Below are 21,999 nucleotides of genomic sequence, written 5' to 3' on the forward strand. Positions count from 1 at the left end.
TCTCCACTTTCCTCTCAGTTATTACAAAATCATCTAGCTCACTGCCAGAGTTTAACTCACCTCTGGCATTCCCCTCCCCGAATAACTCCTCATGTGTGAATGTAGATGCAGAATACCGATTTAGTTTGTTAGCCAGCATTTAGTTTGTGAGCAGGATCATCAACAGTTGAACCATCAATATCCAGTGGACCAATCCGATTCATCCCTTTCCTTCTAGAGTTTACATAGGTAAAGAACTCTTTGCATCCTTTGCCAAAAAAAAAATTCCCATAATCTGCCTTTGCCTGCATACATTTGAACCTTGCCTACATGTGAACCATACATGCAGAATTTCAACAGAGTTTAGTCATTTGAATGTGGAAACTACATAAATTTCCACCTGTTCCTTAATATATTTAGTTTAAGCTCTTAGAACTTTCATTTACAAGTTGACCTGAAAATAACTAATATCATTTTTAATCAGATAACATCAATAAGTGGCTGCCTCATTTAGCAACCACAGTGGGTGGCATGCTTAAGAAAACTGATTCAAAAATATAAAAAAAACTTTCATTATGTGTATAACATAATACCTATTAATGGGTACTGGCCCCAATACAACAATTAAAGAAGCAAAGTAGTACTATTTCAATTCAGGTTCAGATAGTTTGAAAGATCATTACTCTTGCATTAGTTAGTTCTTAATGAATAAACAATTTACCTCCTTGAGCTTATTTTCCCTGTTTAAGCTAATTCATTAACTCATATCAGTTACTCCACTGATATGAATTAATGAAAAAGTAAAACAATGCAGAAAATAATTCCCCCACCCCTTCAATCAGAGATTCTTACACTCTCAGCAGCATTTCTTTTGAACAGCTATTAACCCAATAAAAATCTTGCTTTCTTTATCTCAATTTATACCTAAGATCAGTCATGTAACCAAAATAATTTACCTTACTGAGCAACCACAATGTAACAGGAGCATATCTGAAAATTTGTAGAGGGGATCAAGTCACTTAAATGAAAGTAATCTTTAAACTGCTTATTATTTCATATTAATAGGAAAATAATTAACAATTTCTTCTTGAATGTGTAAAGTTAAAAGGAAAAGTTTTTCACAACCAGGTTTCAAAATACTAGATTATATAAATTTGCACTAGAAAATTAATTTATTTTAAGTAGTATAATTATGAGGGCTGCTCAATAAAGACTGATCACAATTTTTTTTCACAACATACCTTTATTAATCATCCATATTTTTATGATCCTTTCAAAAAAGTCTGTTTGATGAAAAGCACTTACCAACATTTCTACCATTCTATAAAAATATGGTAGAAACCATTTTTTGACATGCATTTGAGAATCATCTCCAATATCTTCAAAACTTCTGATGACCGGAAACGTTTTCCCTCAGAGCTCCTTTAACTTTGGAAATAAATAAAATAAAAAAAATTAAAAAAAAAAATTACAATGTGCAAAGGTTAAGGCAGTAGAGGAGATGAGGAACATATTTAACATTAATGTTGGCTAAGTACTCAATGACAATAGGAGAAATGAGGTCTCACATTGTCGTTATGCAGCATCTCCTGCCTGCATGTAGTTGTCATTTGGGATGAATGTGATCCTGCAAAGTTTGCAGTACAGCCAGCTCTGTAGTAAGGTCCCATAACAGACATATGTGCCACATGTTGGTAAACCATTCCTTGAATGTCAAAGAAAGAGGTGACCATAGCCTTTCCTGCAGAAGCCACAACTTTTTTTTGTGTTCGCAATCATGTAGACTTTCAAACAGTTTTGTTGCTGTTACTTACTCTCTGGTCAAAATGATGAAGCCATGTCTCATCCACCATTATCTCCTTATGCAGAACCTTGCCATCTTCAGTAACAATCTACTGCAGCTCCTGACAAACCTTTGTGTGAACTTTTTATTACTCAGGTGTGAGCAGTCTTGAAACCCAGCATGCACAAACATGTGTCACATGCAAATGATCATGGTAAATACTGTGTGCTTATTACCAATATTCTCAACATCTCCAGTTGCTTACTGTTATATGATGATCTTTTCTCATTATTACAGAAGCATTGTTTATGGTTTTTTATGGTGACAGCAGTGGATAGAGTTCCAGGACCACCGATTTTTGTGACTGAATCATGTTCATCTTTAAACATTCTAAACCATCCACAAGTGGAAGTGCAGATTCACCATAAGCCTCAATGTTTCATATGCTTCAGCTGATGTTACCTTGAGATGGAAAAAAATTTGAGGGCATCAACACCATTCCTCACATGTCACATCCATTGTTGGGTGAAACTGAATAGGCATAAACTTGACTGATCGCCAAGGTCACACCATGCACACAAGTCAACTATGCAGATGCTAAGTGATACAGCTTGGTTTCGTCTTAAATTCAGTAGCTCAGCTAGAAACAGCAAGTAGTACAGTTTTCATGAAAAATTATGATCATTCTTTACAACAGCCCTTGTACAAAGTTCTAATTAATAATTTTGTACCTTTTGCTATGTGGCCATTGAACTGCTCTCCAATGGCTGCCAATAACAGTTCTTTCCAGACTGCTGACTGAAAAAAAAATAAATAAATAATATTAATAACTAATCAAATAAGATTATATAATGTTCCTCCAGAAAATATACATTTTTCTTTATTAGAGTAAAATAAAACTTAAGTAAATCAAGCAGAATATAAAATTAAATCCAAAATTTAACTTTGGAGTGAAATTTCTGTATTGTGTTATTGGACACAATACAACTACCATAAAATTAAACTTGTTCAATATTGTCAATAAATTGCCTGAAAATGATGCTTCAATGTTCAAAATCTTGCATTATTACAATTTTAAGTTACAGTTGTTGTAAATCTTACATTAACAACTCAAAACAAAAAAAAAAAAAAAAAAACCTGCCATGAAGTAACTTAAAATGCAAAAACATTAACTAGTTATCACAGAAATTAAATTATGAATGACAGAGGACAGTAAGTTCTGAAGACATCTCTATTTGCATCATCTTTAGCTGTCTGAGATCTTGTCTGAAATCAAATAAACATGCAGCAGAAATGCCTAAGATTAGGTTTCACAGCAATGTGATATGCAAATTTTTTACAAAAATAACTGCTGCCACGGAAACATTTTCATATCACATTACACAAAAAAAGATGCGACATATGCTGGATTGAAGAGCTATGTTTGGATTTTCAAATGTTATAACATTTAAAATAAAAAATGTGAATTTCTTGATTCAAATTACAAGAGAAGAATGTGAAGAGACTTCTTGCATCAATAATATACCTAGAGTTAACAGTCTGCTTAGCATTTTTTGAATTTCTTTTGCCGAAGATTGCAATTCAGTTATTTCTTCTTCGGTTTCATTAATTTATCTTCTTTCAACGAGTCAGTGCCACTAACTCTCGCTGTACTTCTCAATGTGGTAACTTCCAAAAGTTTATTCACCACTTGTAACCTCTTTTATTAAAGAAAAATGTCAGAGGTCACTACCAGTCTTGTTAAACATTTAGTCAAAGACTTTTTTTTTCACTTTAGTGGTGTGCATTAATTGAATCTCTTTTTAACTCTTTTCTTTTAGCACTTTTTTTTTTTTATTGAAGAAATTAGCATCATTGGAAAGGATCTTGGCTTTGAAGATGTTGATTCTCCTAATGTCAGAGAATGCCTGGATTCACATTCACAGATATTATACAATTCAAGCAACAGCATGGCTACGAGAAAGAAGAAATTGCGACTGAAGGAGAGGAGTGTGTCTCTAAGGCAGTGGTTTTCAAACAGGTACTGCAACAACATTCCAGAGGTGCCACGTAATTTGGGTTTAAGTTACTTAAATTTATGTTTATTTCATTATAAAAAGGAGTACAGTATCTTTTTAATTTTGTGTTGATCTATAATTGATGTTTACTTAGTACCTCTATAAAAAAAGAATAACATTATTATACAGGGTGTCTCAAAAATATTGGTACAAACGTTTAGGGTAGGTAGGTAACATCTAAAAGGAATTTAATCGCATAGGAACCCATAACGTCACCATAAGTCGGTACACGGCGCTGTTCATCAGTTCGCGAGAGGGAAAATTTCTGGTTTACTCATTTAAGCAGTAGTCGCCGCACGAAGAGCATGCATCGATATACGAACTGTGAGCTGGTAGACATGCACCTAGTGTATGGATTAGCAGAGGGCCCACACACAGTGGGCACCTCCATGCGGCACAACATTGCTTTGCAATAAATGCGTGGGCAGGTATGGTCGGTGACTGCTTAGTCGGCCCATACCTGTTACCATCCCGCATGACCTCCGCTAAATATCAGATCTTTCTTGAACAAGTTCTACCAGAGTTGCTTGACGATGTTCCAGCAAATGTGAGATGCAACATTTGGTTTCAACATGACGGGACACTTGCCCATTATGGAAGGTGTGTTCATGACCATTTGAACAGGAATTTTAGGCGTCAATGGATTGGCAGTGGTGGACCTGTTGCCTGGTCCCCCATGCTCACCTGATTTATCAAGCCTTGATTTCTTTCTGTGGGGGGGCCCTCAAATCTATCGTGTATGAATCTCCTGTGGAGATGGAAATGAATCTTGTGGCAAGACTCTTGCGCTGCTGCTACTGTCAAAGAAACTCCAGGTGTGTTCGACCGTGCCCGCCAATCCATGCTGTGTCAGTGTCATGCACGCATCGCGTCTCATGGTGGAACCTTCGAGCATCTGTTGTAACATCATGAAATGCATCCATCTCATACTCCATTGTTAATATTATGTCAAATAAGTGTTTGCCACTAATTACTGTTTTGTGTCATTTCTGCTTCTTGGGCCTCTGCTACTACTTTCTCATGACGTTTCTGTTCCTATGCGATTCACATTTCTTTCGATATTACCTCCCCTAAACGTTTGTACCTATATTTTTGAGGCACCCTGTATACATATATATAAAAAAAAAAAAAAAAAAAAAATTGTATTATGCAATACAATTTTTATAATTATATTATTGTAATAACTATCATATAACATTTTTTAATATTACATATATATAACCAATAATTAATATAAAAATAAGACCGGTCCAAATTTATGTGAAATATCACCAACAGAGATGTAAACCACTACAATAAAACAAAACAAAAATAGACTGACCATTATGCCCCATCTCAACAGAGGACCACAAGCCCAATAATGGTCAGGGAATTGCTGCATTTTTGAATGCTAGACAAATAACCGCAAAGGAGAATCAATCGAAAGATCAGTCTGCCACCCGATCCCCAGATTGAACCGCCAATGCAGAGGACTTGAACTCTGCTGACAAAAGTAACCTGGTTACTTTTGTCAGCAGTGTGGCTTTGCACTGGAGTGCTCGTATCTGTTCTATTTTTAATTTTCGCTGCATCAGAACCACCACTGTTCAAGTCCTCTGCATTGGCGGTTCAATCTGGGGATCGGGCGGCAGACTGATCTTTCGATCGATTCTCCTTTGCGGCAATTTGTCTAGCATTTGAAAATGCAGCAATTCCCTGACCATTATTGGTCTTGTGGTCCTCTGTTGAGATGGGGCATAATGGTCAGTCTATTTTTGTTTTGTTTTATTGTAGTGGTTTACATCTCTGTTGGTGATATTTCACATAAATTTGGACCTGGTGCACGTCAGAGGTGGCACCGTTAAATCTCTATTTAATTGGCTTTTAAAATTCAGTATTATTATTCTTACATTTAGATTTTCTAAATTATTTTAGAGTTACTGCTGCAATATTTTTACCCTTGTTACCCCTCTCTTCCCTCCCTGTTCGGTTTGATTTAATTTCGATTATTTTTGCTCTTGTCTTGCCATACTGCTGGCATTATTTTATTTTAAATCTCATTTAATTTATTTGCATGATTATATTTCAAGCATCACGTAGAGGAATGCTTTTTGCCACCTCTGAGATGTATGCTGTATCTTTTATTTTTATTATGAAATATTCCGTTTCCAACTATTTTAAACATTCAAATATATATATAGAGAGAACAAACGGATTTATGGTTCAAGGTTTAGGCCTAAATGGATGTCAGATGAACTAATGAGACACATGGCAGAGAAGAAAAATGCATGGGATATATTAAATTAACACGTGACACAGAAGCCTATGATAGATATAAGCTGGTCTGTAACCAAGTCACAAAGGAGGTTAGGCAGGCAAAGGCAGATTATGAGAAATCTTTGGAAAAGGATGCAAAGAAAAACAGCAAAGAGTTCTTTACTTATGTAAACTCCAGAAGGAAGGGAATGAATCATATTGGTCCATTTGATATCGATGGTTCAACTGTTGATGATCCTGTTCAGGTAGCTAACAAACTAAATGAATATTTTGCATCGACATTCACACATGGAGTTATTCAGCGAGGGGAATGCCAGAGGTGTATTCAATTCTGATAATCTTGTAAAACTGAGAGTAAAGTGGAGGAGAAATTATTGAAGATAATTTCTCCTCGAAATTAAAATCCCCTCTTGGGGGATTTTAATTTCCCAGATATTGACTGGAATTTGGAGGCTGGTCACTCACACACTAGCAAGGCTTTTGTAGATTTATTGGATGATTGTTTTCTACATCAGCATGTTCGGGAGGCAACTAGAGGGAGTAATACTCTTGATTTGATTATCAGAAGTGATTCTTCATGCATTAAGAATCTGCAGGTAAATGAACCACTAGGTGGCAGTGATCACAGTGTGCTGACGTGGGATTGACTCAAAGAGGTAACTACCATTAGGGGTAAAGGGAAGGGTTATTGCTTTCGTAAAGGTGACTACGATGGACTGAGACAGTATTTAAATTCTATACAGTGGGACCAACTGATGATGTTACCAACATCAAATTCAAAAATGGAAAGAATTCAAAGAACTTATCTTGGAAGCTACTAGGCTTTACATACCAACTAAGAAATATTGTTCAAGGTTTAGGCCTAAGTACTTGTGTATCTTATACAAGATATTGTAAAAGATTATACAATATCTTGTATTGATATCTTGTACAAGATATTTGCAGATACATAAGTATCTGTACAATATCTTCACATAATTGGAGAGGGTGCTGTGGTCATGGAAGAGAAGTCAATGGATTTTTGGCTGCTGTAAACAGATAAGTATTTTTAATTTTTACAGTATTCTTCGTTAATTAACATACTACATTGTGCTTTATAGAGATATTAAATAGATTTAGTAGTGTCATTAGCTTCTTATTTTAATTTAATTAGAAATTTTTGGAAGTTACAACTCCTAGTGTTGGCACCAATATTGTTGAACTAGCCACCATATTGTAGTTGATAAGAAAGTGTTTCTTATATATATATAACTGATAGTGTAAGGTATAACGTAAAACTATATAGCATAATGCGTAACACTGTATTAGGAATATGTTAGATTATAGCATTATCAATTAATAAAAAATATTAATCTCATTAAATTTCATTGTTAATTAAATTATTTAAATAGAAATCACGACTCAGACTACAGCTGCAAAGCAAAGATCAGACTAGCAAGAGTACTGTGACTCAGAGTACTGGCAATTCTCCAACGCATCAGTCTCAAAAAATGTGCAATGTTTACTGACCTTTCTAAAACAGGACATGATCTACCAAGGAGGATGCCTTTGTGTGTACAAGGTGTCTAGAAATTAGGTGCCAACTCGGCATTCTGATGGGGGCTATCTATGAAAACTTGAGGTGTAGGGTAAATGCCCTTGAAGAAATTAATGAGGGGGCCGGCCCATCAAGCTCTCAGTCAATGACAGAGCTCACTCCTGTGCATCAGGCAACACAGAAAATCTCCAAGGCAGAATGCACTGGTCCCACAGGAACTAATAATTGTTGGTGACTACTGTCAGGGAGATGGGGAATATACTATGAAAGGATAGGCAGAACAGGACCATTGTATGTCTGCCAGTGGCAAAAGTTGTTGTAGAACAGATATCTTTTAAGTGCACAAAAGGTGATATTGTTGTACATGTTGAAACTAAAGAGATCTGCAGATTTATTCAACAAGAACAGGTCAACGTTGAAAAAAGTCAAGTTAAGGTTGAATGTGAAAGCGTCTGCAATTCTGCCCAGAAACGACAGGAGGGAGTATATGACGAGAGCCTTGTCGGTCAATTCAGACCTGGAGAGATTGTGCAAGGCACAAGGGGTAGAATTTTTTTCAGCCTGGCCTGTGCTTGTTGACAGTTCTTCCACAGGGATGGGGGTACACAAAAGGGTGCAATAATATTTGCTGATGCTATCGAGGCAGTGTTAGGTGGGTCTGAAAACTGCTAGCTTGGGATGATACACAGACTAAAAAGGTTAACAGCAGCTGCAGGCAGAGGCAAGTGATTCTTGCACTGCTTCTATTAGAATGAGCAGCAGCCTGAAAAGCAAGGCAATGGAGATTTCCAGAACTGTTGGGAGTCATAGTGGAACAAGTAAATACATGGGCTGTGTTAGGGTAACTTGTTATTGTTTGTTATTTGATCATTAGGCAATACGTTGCCTAATGCTTCACATAAAATAAAGAATGAAGGGCCAAACACTTGTTCTTCATTGTGAAATCAGTAACTATAATTCAAGAGTAAATTCACTATTATTTTCTAATTTCTGTAATTTTCTAACCCAGTTCCATAAGTTAATTACAGAGCACAAACATGCCTTAAATTTAAAGCAATTTATATATTATACATTAATATTTCCCTTCAAAATCCATGAATATGGCAAACTGCATTCAGGCACATCAATATTCAAAAGATGAAGTGTGTTTCAAGAATTTTATTGGTATAAAACTGTGTTCATCTGCCTTTACTAAACACTGTTTCTTCATTCGTAGACCTCAAACTAAATTCTGACAATAGAATGGCAGTATTTTAGTCCTTTCCTCCTCCAAAAGAGTCAGTTCAGTTACTGATTGCAGGTGTGTTGGCCTGACCTGAAGATGACATTGCAGTTCATCCCAAAAGTGTTCAATGAGCTAAGGTAAAGGCTCTGAATAGACCAATGAAGCTTTCGAAGATCAGTCCTGAAATCAAGCAGAAGCACATAAAGGTGGCATTACCTTACACATATTAGCTCGTTTAAGAGCTAATGTGTAAGGTAATGCATTTAGGTGGCATTAATCCCTGAATAACATACCATATAAATTCAACAGTTGGTTAATGAGGAAGAACTAAGGATAACTGCATAGTGTGAAATGAAATTTTCAGAGTAGGAAAAAAGGCCGCTAGAACATCTCATGAGGTTCTGTCAATGATATACAACTGCTAGAAAGGAAAAAGAGGTGATCCTCCCATTATATAATACAGTAGTTATATAATACAATAGTTACACATGTTTGAAACCTCATTTTATGAAGGATATATCAGTTCTGCTGGAAAGGGTGAAGAGAAGAGCAACAAGATCTGTATTAATACTTTTACAGCCAAGATATTAGCAAAATATTTTAGCTGTAAAAGTATTAATACTGATCTCCCCACAAGTAATGACACTATGTTATGCTGACGATATGAAGCTCCTCACGCTGCTGTACCACATGGTCTTGCTATGATAAATGCATCAATTAATAAAACCCACCCAGAATTTGCAAGAAACCTTAACCACTCTGGGCTAAGAATAAATCCTAAATTCCCAATTTATGATAATTCTTAAAAATTTACCAAGAACTAGGATGATATTCTCCCCACTTTTATGTGCTACAGAGGTATGGGCATCTGCTGCACCTAGTGCAATTATACTACTTTTTGCTGCTGAGTTTTGGCTCTTAAAACTGACTATAAAAAAAAAAAAAAAACACCCCTTCCACAGTTAAGGACAATTGCAATGGCCAGTTTGCTATAAATTCAACTCCTTGGGGCTGTGCCGACAGTGAACACATTCTATATGAATGTATAATTTATGTCATCACCAGAACCCTGGGAAGGGGACCAATCTGTGCAAACAGATTGGCCCCCTTCTGTGTAATCTGTGTAAACAGAAGGGGACCAATCTGTGTAAACAGATTGGCCCCTACCCAGGGGAGAACATTTATTCATAATGGAAGAGAAATATAATGCAGTCACAAACTTAAACCAGAAAATATTCAAAATACACAGAACAATCCAAAGAAGAGAAATTCAGCTCCCAGCAGTTAAACAATACTCAATAGCCAAAACTGCCCATGTCTCACAGATAATGACTTAAAAAAAAAAAAAAAAGTGTCTGGAAAGTTGTATTCAGCATCTTGATATGACAAAACTGGAATGATTGGGACCCCCAGGATTACCCTACCATGTTTAGGTAGCTGTAAGAGTCCCACAAATAAAAAGAAAACATGTAGGGGAGGGAGAAGTGCAAGTAGCCAGGGAAGCAGCTAAGCTGAAAAATATTAGTAAGCTAGTCGCAAGGGAATGCAATATAGAATGAAAGAAAAAGAGTATGAAACACTGAATGGATGGGCTGGATGATAGTGAAAAAGGCATTATGGTAAAAGGCTAAAGGAAACAGCAAAATTCCTTAGTCTCTTAATATTTCAGAGGATTTTTAATGTTTTTATGTCTTAATAATATTAGTTTTAAAGTATTAAAGCATACATTCACTATGTATCTATTTGGTCCCATAGCAGTTAAATTGTTTTAAAAATATGGATGTTTTGTATTCTCTCGCTCAAGGTTGGGGTGGTGGTTTGATGTATTTTGGGGGTCAGGCTTGGGATCCATGGGTTCCCTATTCCGTGATGCATTAGATCACTGACCTTGTCTACGAGAGAGAGAGTGGAATACAATTAATTGATTTGTATAGTTATCCAACTATGGAGAGTATCAGCACCGAAGGGTTCTGCATGACACCATAGAGGTAATTCTTCCATTTTTAAACTAATTTACTTATAAAGTAGAACTTATTGAACCATTGCTGCTCTGTTATCCATTAACTATATAATAATAAAATAACACTAATATACCATGTGAAAATTCTTAAAACAGGGTTTATTAAATACTTGCAGGTATTTTGTATCAGCTATATTTTCATCATGCTGCCAGTACTAATATATTTCTTTTTAAGCAAATAGTATAACATACCGATTCCCATTTTGAGACCTTCATGCGCCAAGTGCCCCCGCTAGAATTATATTTGTCTTCCCATAATGGCCTGTGATCTTCTCTCATTAAATGATATGAGAAGCGTTCACTTAAATCTTTAACATCTGGTATGTGATCATATACGCTCCAAAATCCCTAAAATTTGAAAAATATATTTTTATTATAAAACTGTAAAAGCTAAATTAAAGAGAGAGGTTTACTCAAAAATATCAACATTAATGATCTATATATAGAATATATCAATTTGTGGATTACCAAAAAAAATTTTCCAAGATAATCTCTAAATTAAAAGAGTGTGTGTGTGTGTGTGTGTGTGTGTGTGTGTGTGTGTGTGTGTGTGTGTGTGTGTGTGTGTGGAGGGGGGGGGGGGGTATTAAATGTCATAAAACAATTAGGATTCCACATTAGTCTCTTACTGTTTATCAATGATACTGATGTGAGCATATCAAATTTAATGCCCAAGTTTGTTGATGACACAAAGGTGGTCAGTGGTTAATGATTGTAATCAAAATATGCTATTCCAACAAGGAATGGCATATATATATATATATATATATATATATATATATATGGATAAGTTCAACAATAGGCTGAGAAGTAGTAATGGAGGTTTAACTGTGATAAATACAAGGCATTAACTGATTTTAGGTAGCAATAATCCCTGAATAATATAACAATTGGGTGGTAACAAACTCTGGGTAGTGGAGAAGGAAAAAAAAAAAAACCCAAGATCCACATGTCCAATATTCCAACATATCCATTGTTCTCTGAACAATGCAGACAGGCAGCTACTTGAAGGTTTTTGTCAATGATATACAAGGATTTTGGCTGCAAGAACAAATAGGATGCACAAAAAACAGAATCTGAATTGCAATGACTGAAAAATGGGCATCTAAAAAGAAACCTCAGTGATGCATCAAGTTAACTAAATGCTGAGGATATCCTTACTTTTTTTTTTATGGATACAGATGCACTGCACTCAAATTAATAATAAAAAAAAAAGTGGGTGTAGGATAGATGTGCAGAAATATGCTTTCAGCACAAGGGTAATTCATTTGGAAACTCCACATGGTTTTGTGAAAGTGGTAGTTTGAATACTTTTTTGGCATCTTCAACCTTGTTTTGCTTAAACATATTAGCTAATGATTTTTTCAATTTATATTTTCTTAAATTAAAATTTCCTTTTCAGTAATTAATAGCAATGAAAAGTAAACATAATTCTCAATTACTAAGATTATAACCTCATAGAACAGTTTACATTCTCTAAACTCAGCAATTTAATTTGATTACCTGTACAATAATAACTTTTTTAAATCTCCTTTCTCTCTATCTCACTTCAGAAGCAACATACCATTCAAAGTCTTACATAATACATGGATTAAAACTTTTGTCTTCTCATACAATTTGTATGGAAAAAGAATCTCTCTCTTTCTCTCTCTGTGTGTGTGTGTCAAAAACCTCAGGCTTCCTTGCACCATATGGCTAATGACAAATAAATTCAATTACAAAATTTCATGAAAATCCACCCACCCACTGGGAGTCATCTGTTACATGCAGACAAACGGCCATCATTTGTCTGCATGTAACAAAGTGTGTATGTGTGTGTGTGTGTGTGTGTCAATGATGGGATTCAAATAATTTAACAACCGGTTCGCTGCCCTAATGACCGTTCTAAGTATAAAAAACTATATACCAAAAGGTAGTTTATTATTTCATGCAGTTAATACTTAAATAAGAACAATAAAAGGAGGTCCACAAAACTAGATTATGTTATAAGAAAGTTTTAAAATATTAATGAAAAAATATTAAATAATACCTGACAAAAAAAACAATAAAACTGTTATTTAAGATATTTCCATATTGTTTCTTGATTGGCATCCTCACTTGCAATTTTCTTCACTTTTATCCGAGCATCATCGGCTGAGTGATTTATCCTTAACCACTGTAGGAGTAGGATCACATTCCTTTAGAGGTAGACAGATTAGACTAATAGTCATTGTGTTTGATATATTAGAAACAGTTAAGCGACTTCTCTTCTCTGAACATATTATGTTCATCTTTGAAAAACCCCTTTCCACTTCTGCTGAACTTACAGCAATTGTTCTGACAATATTTTTAGCTCTTTGAGCACTTTCAGGATAATTCTGAAATTGCATAATTCTGGGAATTTTTTAAAACATTTTCCAAGAAATCGCGATAATCATTAATATCAATTTGATAATTAAAAATGTCATTAAATACGAGCAATTGTTCTTCAGCTGCTTTCCATGGAACTAGTACTTCTTCAATATTCCAATAATCTGGCTCCAAAAAATTGAGAAATTGTAATTTATTCCTATTTTGAAATTAGCTACAACTTGCTTTTAAATGTTCACAATCCATTAGTCTTTTTTTTTTTCAAATTCGTTACAATGTTTTCTAAAAGTCTTTCCTGAGGAAGCCCGAGACAAATCGATGATTTTCTACAAGTTTTATATTTTTGAAGGTTTCTGAAGTAATTAATTCGTCAATTTTTTTTTCGTATGGACCCTTTTCCTTTCCAGGCATTTGAAATGCTTTAATAGATCTTATCACGAGTTTTTCAGCCTTTATTATGTCTATATTTCTTGCTTGCAGTGCATTTGAAAGAAGAGAAATTCCGTTTAAAATATCAATCATCAATGCCAAATCAGTTATAAAATATATATTTTCAAGACGGGCAGCCATACCTAAGTACTTTTTATTTGAATAAAAATAGTGATGTAGAGCTGGATAAGTGGGCCACACAGCTAGGGTTGACCTTAAACCACAGGCAGCCCATCTTGGTCCCAAAACTCTACTAATCTTTATAATTTCAATTCCAAGTTGTTCGGATATTTTGGAAAGTTCAATTTGGTTCTTATTGGATTGATGAAAAATAGTATATATCTTATCAATAAATATTTTAAAATTATTTACTTGCTTTGTTTCCTTTATCGAATCATCTAAAACAAGATGGATACGATGATTTAAACAGTGCCATATTATTATGTTTGGAAACTCTTGCAATCCTAGTGCTCACTCAAGATTTTCTTCCAAGCATAACGCTGGCACCATCTGAGCAAAATCCTATTAAATTTTTTTCTAGGTAATTCTTAGTGAGCCCAACATTATTTAAACTTTCCATAACTGAAGAAAGTATTGTCTCTGCATCTTGTTTTTCCAATTCAACTAGTTCAACGAAAATTGTTGGTGATGTAACTGAATCCAAGGCCAATTCTAATACAACAAATTCTGATTTTGGTTTCTTATTGAAAAAAATCTGTCAAACTCTGCTTTTTCATCCTTTTAAGGGCTACTGCAAAAAAAAAAAAAAAAAATTTAAAAATGTTTTATTTTAATATATTATAGAGCAGGAGCGGATATGTGCCAATATATTTGAATATTTTTACTGGTTCTGTCCACGTGTGTCATATCAAACTTTTATAAACAAAGCACTATGCTTATACCATTGAGAAACATCAGTCAGAACATACATTTTCTTCATTTTATCGATATTAAACGAGAATTTCTTGCTGAATTAATAAATGGCATAGAATACCAGGCTTCCACCTTAGAGAGAACCCTGATCACAAGTGCCATTTTAACAACCGGTTCGCCGAACTCAACAAAAAATTAGGTATTGGTTCTGCTGAACCGGCTGAATCCCACCACTGGTGGGTGTGTGTGTGTGTGTGTGTGTGTGTGTGTGTGTGTGTGTGTGTGTGTGTGTGTGCGCGCGCACACACACACACACACACACACACTGCCTCTTGTCATCTAAGAGAAATCATTAGAACTTAAAAAACATGGCACACTTCATAGGACTGTCCATGGGATCAGAAGAAAGAGCAAACACTGGAATAGTACTAAGTGGGAGCATTATAACAGGAGTTTAACATTATATATACATATTCTTAGAGAATACACACACACTGCAATAACAACAAATCAAATTATATAAACACTGGTGCGATGATATTACACATCACAAATAAAACAACCACCTATCCTTGATAAATGGGAGACATTTGCACATCTTCAATCAATAGTGGCCTCCTCTGAATCCAAGTGTGCTCTTACAATTATCACCAAAGGTTTGCTTGCCACTTCTGCTGCTTCTTTTAATATAATTGGATAAATCCCATTAGCCTCATGTGCATTATTTACTTTAGTTTCGACAGTTTCTTACATTTTATTCTCAGTTATCGCAATTGGTAGCCAAACGATTGGGAATCATTTGGCTCCCAATTATAAAACTTGGACGTAACTTTAGTTAACTTTTAAATTATACCAGCATATCCACTTTAAAAAAGGACATATTTAGCACATATTACCCAATACATTAATTTTGAAAAATATCAAACTGATTTTTTTTAAAGTGATTGAAAAATTAATTTATATCCCAATAATTTAAAGCATACTGAAGGAAAACAATTTGGAATTTTTTCCATAAAACAAAGTATGTACTAGTGTGTATAAAAAAAGCACATAGCTGAAACTTATCAATAAAAATATCTTTAATGGAAAGAAAAACACTTTTGTTAAAGACATAGGATTTAAACTTACCTGAACTGTATCAACTGTGTATATCTTACGAAGACCAGCTTCATATTGTGCAGCAGTGACTAGCCTTTCAGACCTACATATAATAAATAAAACTGAAGTTTTAATACGAAAATGCATATATAAAATAAGGTATTAATTGATTAAGTGAATATTTAATGATAACTGAAAACTGTTTTGAAAAAGAATAAAACAAATACAATGGGAAGGGAAGCATCCAACTTATTAATTAGTTCGTGAATTTTGATACACAAGGCAAATGAAGTACACAGATGGCAATTTTGTACGTGTAACACTATGGGATTATGCATTTACGGGCTAGCAGTAGCAGGTTTATTTATTTATTTTTATTCATTCTCCCTTAGAATGCCTCCACAAGTGTGAAGATTTCATTCAGAGCCATAAAATTTTTTACAATACTCCAAGCACTTGAACCCTGAGGTTGCATTGCTTGTGTAACTGACATTGCAGGGAAAATAGTTACTGCTAGCAACACACACACACTGGTTGGAAATTGTTACTTTTTTTTTTATTGGTATCTTTCATCATGTATGACTGCTGTTTGGATTAATTTATTGGCCTAAGGCCTAATGCTACGTAGAAGTTTACTGACATAGGTTAGAGCAAATGCATCATTTTAGTACGTAGCAAACTACTAAAGTAGCTAAATTGGCATAGTTTTAGTATATAGCATTGTTGCCATGGTATTGCATTACCTCGAATAAGTAACTCTTCACCAATGGAGAAGACTAGTGCTACTTATTCTCAGTAGATACCACCACCCAGATGAGACAGTTTCAAGCCTGTTTGGCTTCTCTTTAGTGGGTGTGCAGGTACCCCTGGTGTTGCAATGATGGCAACCCAGTTACGAAATAAAACCCCATAATATCAGAGATGCTTGATGGTGTACAAATATACATCAGACTAAAGCATTTTAGGGCTATGGCTTCATACTGCATAGAAGTTTACTGACATACAGGTTAGTGCAAGTGCATCATTTTAGTATGCATGAAACTACTAATAGTATTCACAATATGAGATATACTAAAACATTGCTACTTTAGCTACTTTAGTAGTTTGCTGCATAATAAAATGAAATGATGCACTTGCACTAACCTGTATCAGTTAATTTATATTGTTATTCACTTTGTATAAACTTTGAAAGTCTGAGAGACCTTGCAATATTGTTTACATTACACCATTTAGTCATACAGCAGAATATTTTAATTTGCAAGTTTATATTTCTGTTATTTTCATTTACTTTACTTTTCTTATATTTTCAATAAACAATCATTTTTTTGTCCAAAAATTTGTGGAGTATAGCATTTCTTAATCTGTAATTAGAATTAGTTATCCAACAGAGCCAGAACTAGGCAATCCTGTGCCTGGAGCTAAAGTAATATAAGTGCACCCCCATTATATGCAGGTAGTCAATCTTTATGAATTTATAAAAATTACTATTGTAACGATCTGCATATATTTATTAATAAAATAAATTAAACAATACAATGAACATAACAAAACAAAAATATCAAAGAAAAAAAAAATTTACAAATATTCATTTATATCTATAGAGAATTTAATTCTATATAAATTAAAAGGAATTAAAACTTCAGATATTACAGGTAGCTTATGTTTATATATCTAGTAAAAAATCATAGAAACAATATTGCAAAATATAGTACTTTTAATATTAACATAAAAATATACAATTAAGATGTATTATTTTAATTGAATTTTTCTTGCTTTTTAACCAAAGCAAAATCAATTTTATCATAATTTGTTTTGTGCAACATGATTTTCAATAGATATAATTGATATGTTGGTTAGTCATTCTTGTCTAGTTGTTGACCTAAGGTAATTTTTAATCAATTTAAGTTTACTGAAGGACTTTCACAAGAAGCTACTGTTACAAGGCAGAGTAAGAAAAATTCGTAATGCTATATTTGGATAAAATTCTATTAGACAATAGTCGTGAATGAATTGGAGAAATTGTAAAGGGATAATAGATCTGATATCCTGTAGAATTGGTAAAACATGATTTTTGAAACTTTCAATTTCTGTTGAAATATCTGATGCATTTAAATCTGTTGTATTTTAATGCAAGGTCAAAAGCAAGCCTTCTGCAAGTAAGATTTATTAATTAATGTGAGTGAAGTTCCAAAGAGAAAATCAACATCTGAAGAAATGGTATTCAGTTTTTCAAATCTAGTGCTCAAGTCATTCATAAGAACATCCAAGACTTATTTAATTTCAATACAAAATTGTTGTTCAGTAGATATACTGAAATCGTCCAAAGATTTGTAAAAAGTGTCATTCTTTTTTTCTTTCTTCTGGAAATGTAGCTGGTATATCAATTTTTTCTGCTGTGGTAGCAGCATATCCAAAAACATCTTTAAATTCCCTTTCCCATATTTCTTGGAGATTTTTTTATCAATCCATTTATTAATTGGGAAGAGTTGCATATACAAAGCTTTTTAGCTTGCAATGCTTTATTTACACAGTCAATATTATGAAGAATTTTATTCCATATAACCAATCTGCATAGTCTATTTGTAAAAGCAGACTGAGCAGTACTGATAGTTTCTGCATTATTTGTATTGTAAGAACAAAGATTTTATAGCTCGTTCTTTGGACGAGCATCTTGTGTCTGTCCTTTAAGTGAAATCTTCAAAGTATTCATTAAAATTTCCCAGTGACTAGTGGAACCAGAAAAAAGTAAATATTCTTTGAACATCGCCAAATAAACTTATCGCCCCAGACGTTATTAATGTTACATGTACACCAGCTAAATTAAGACTATGCCGAACATGGTAAATTAATTTTTTTTTTAATTATTGCCTGTATGCCATTATATTTCCCTGCCACAATGGCCCAGTTATCATATCCCTGCCCCCTTACATTTTTAATGTAAAGTCCATCCTTTTTCTAATTTCATAAGAAATTCTGTCGCCAATCCAATCGCAGTCTTTTCTTTACTTTCTATAAAAATCAAATGAAACTTTCTTCAATTGATATTTTTTTGTCAATTTTCACATATCTAATTACTTGGGACTTTTGTTCATGATGTGATAAATCGGGTATGCAATCAATTAACAAGGAGAATTACTTAGCTTTTTTAATTTTTGAAATACTGACCTGAATTTGCTTTCCAATTAAACAAATTAGTCTTGAATTTTATGCGATAAATAATTCAATGATTTGAAATTTGTTCTGCTAGTTCTTTATTATGACTTAAGTTCAGTAATATTGAGGAATATTCCCACTTTTGGATTCCCAATCATCTCATTTGAACCTCTTAATGCAAGATTAGTTTTTGCACAAAATAATATTACATCCAGAATAATTTTTAAAATAGTCTCAATTTTTCTTTCTCTGTTAAAGTTGCTTTTTGTAGAGCATCATCAATAAGTCCAGAATTTTTTATGCTCTTTTCAATTGATTTCTATTTTAGGAAGTGTTCACTGTGTTCTAATGAATTTGTGATTTGGAATACAGCGAGATAACTGTTTCCAAGAGGAAAAACCTTTCTTTGAATTGACTAGGGAAGGCACACTGCCAGTATTTTTGTTAGTTCCAAATAAAAATACATGGAAACAATAAGATTTAGTTTCTTTGAAGTAAATCAGCCAATTTCTGTCTACAAATTCACCATTAGCAATTTTTTTTTTTTTTTTTTTTTGAAACCACTATAGAGAGAAAAAAAAAAAGTCTGTCCTTGGATAAAGAATAACTAAAATCTGCATCTTTGCCTTGATCCAGTCCATTTTCTGTTAAAAAGCATCTTATTTTATCAGAAATATTCACTGGCCAAGATGCGGGATTATTAAGTTTCTCGAAATTTGTCTGTTATATGGAAATTTATCTTTCTGCAGAAACAATTTTAAATGTAATCACCGAAGGGAATTTAAAAAAAAATTTGCTATAAAGAAGTTCTTTACACAGATCCAACTGTAATTAAATAAATAATGAAGCAATATTAAAATGCATAACTAGTCGAGTGCACCCTTAAAATGCTGTACCTCGGGCTGGTGCCCTGCTTTCCCCAGCCTAGTTCTGATTACCAATGTTTCCCAAGAAATCAGAACTCTGTAAAAAAAATTGTCCCAATTCCATTAGTCTGATATAATGCATTCCCTAAACATCAAACTGTACTTGCACAACCATTTCATGACCACATTTCTCACTTATTTGTGGGACCCTGTGATCATTTGCTGGTTGGGATGGACTTTGGAGCAAGGGGGGGCTGAAGACTATGGTAGATATAAACTAGTCTAATCAAGTCACAAAGGAGGTCAGGCAAGAAAATGTAAACTATAAGAAATCTTTGGCAAAGGATGCAAAGAAAAATAGCCAAGATTTTTAATAATTATGTAAACACTAGAAGGAAGGGGATGAATCAAATTAGTCACTTCATATTGACTATTGATGATCCTGCTCAGGTTGCTGACAAACTGAATGAGTATTCTGCATCTACATTAACACAATGAGGAATTCCTCAGGGAACAGGATGCCAGAAATAGGGAGCTAAACGATTTTGCAATAGCCGCAAGGGAGGTGGAAGAGATTGTTGAAGCTAAACGCATAAAAAAAATGACCTGCAGTAGTTTGGATCTATCCAATTATATTAAAGGAGACAGCAAAAAAAAAAATAATAAATAAATAAATAAATAAATAAACCCTTAGCCATAATTATAAGAGCATTCTTGGATTCAAGGGACTGGAGATGCATGAAAGTATCCCTAATTTGCAGAGGATCAAAGAGTGACATGAGTAATTAGTAGAGCTTTTAGTTTAACTTCTGTTCCTAGGAAAATAATGGAGCCACTGGTTAAAGAAGTAATACAAGCCAATCTAGACAGGATGGGCAGTTATACTACTGTCACAGCATGGATTTGCTAAGAAGAATCTTATCTGACCAATCTGAATGAATACTATGATGCAGTAATAAAAGAACCTGATGCATACAATATTTTTGATATCATATACATGCACTTGGATTTCAGGAAAGCTTTTAATAGTGTTGCACATAGACTGCTGTACAAAAAGACTGCAGTAGTGTGGCATTAGGGGCAAGTTACTACTATAAATAAAGGGATGGCTGAGTGCAGTGGCACATTATACCTTCATGGGACCCAAGGGAAAAAATGGAATTTGGGGGCTGTATCTAAAGAAAAAACTAATAAAGACCATTTATTGTGACAACAAAAACAAATTATATGACATAAGGAATAAATATAAAATTTCATCAAAATAGGTAAAACTATTTTTGTAAAAAAAATAATTTTTTTTTCAAATTAATCTTCAAGTTCATTGACTTTGGCAGGTGGAAAGTTCAGTTTCCAATAAAAATCACTTAAAATATTAGTAAAAAACAGTAATGAGTTCTGGAAACAGTCATTTTGGGGGCCCTCTGATTGGGGGCCTAAGCAGATGTCTTTTTTGCCTATAGGATAACACACTACTGGCTGAGTGGGAAAAGACTGTGGTTATCAATGGACATTGCTCTTTGTAGAGTAATGTTATTAGTGGAGTCCTTAGAGTTCAATGCAGGACCCACTATTTTCTACATTTATTAATGAAGGTATATCAGCCTTAATATCTACGTTTGCAAATGATACAAAGGTTGGCAGAGTGATTAATAACAGTAATTAAGGTATACAACTGCAACATGAACTACAAAAATTAGGCAGATGGGTTGAGAAATGGCAATTGAAGTTTAACATTGACAAATGTAAGATACTGCATATGGGTAACAGTAATCCCAGACTAATGTACCAACTGTGTGGTAATTACTAAGGATAGCTGAAAATGAAAGACCTACAGATAATTGTGCAATCAGATATGAAGTGCCAGCCTCAGCCCTCATCATAGAGGGAGCCCTCACATGGCTTCTGTAATCGCAAATTTTTAAGGCAATTTTTTTTTTTTTTTTTTAACATCCTAATCTAAACTAGGGTCCACTTGAACCAACCATGTAAACAGAGACGGGTAAAATTTACTGAAAGTGTGGAGGACTCATTTCTGCAAAAAACAAAATTTCCAGAATAAAGGAAAATCACTCTCTCCTAATTCTCTAGGAAGGTGTAATAGTAGAACACAGGTTAACCACAGCATATTATCCATGTTGAGAATATGCCTTAATCTTTTCCACTGGCCAGGAACACAAGAAAGCAAGCAGTTTTCCAGCCCGACTTCTCGGTACAATATGAGAGAGTCTGTTGCAAATATGTTACGGATGCCACTAAATTGTGGAATGTCCCTTTAGTTGCCAGAGGTGCAAACAATGCATGGCAGTTTGGTTCAGTACTGTTTTTTATATTTTGCAGTATTACAAAAATTTGTGTTTAAACAGATCAGTAAAAA

General features: G+C 34.1%; 1 protein-coding gene across 1 annotated transcript in view; it reads right to left on the reverse strand.

The window, feature by feature from the left end:
* LOC150076563 (eukaryotic translation initiation factor 4E type 3-like) overlaps positions 1-21,999 on the reverse strand; it is a 68,386-nt gene that overhangs the window by 22,326 nt on the left and 24,061 nt on the right. Inside the window, exons 2-4 of the mRNA XM_090387436.1 lie at positions 15,637-15,709; positions 11,050-11,205; positions 2,494-2,560 (exon numbers count right to left, since the gene is read on the reverse strand). Of these exons, the coding sequence (XP_090243562.1) occupies positions 2,494-2,560; positions 11,050-11,205; positions 15,637-15,709 (296 nt within the window). The remainder of the gene's footprint in view (positions 1-2,493; positions 2,561-11,049; positions 11,206-15,636; positions 15,710-21,999) is intronic.

This window comes from Mastigoproctus giganteus, chromosome 13 (genome assembly GCF_048544385.1).
Source record: "Mastigoproctus giganteus isolate SK-2022 chromosome 13, ASM4854438v1, whole genome shotgun sequence".
NCBI lineage: Eukaryota > Metazoa > Arthropoda > Arachnida > Uropygi > Thelyphonidae > Mastigoproctus > Mastigoproctus giganteus.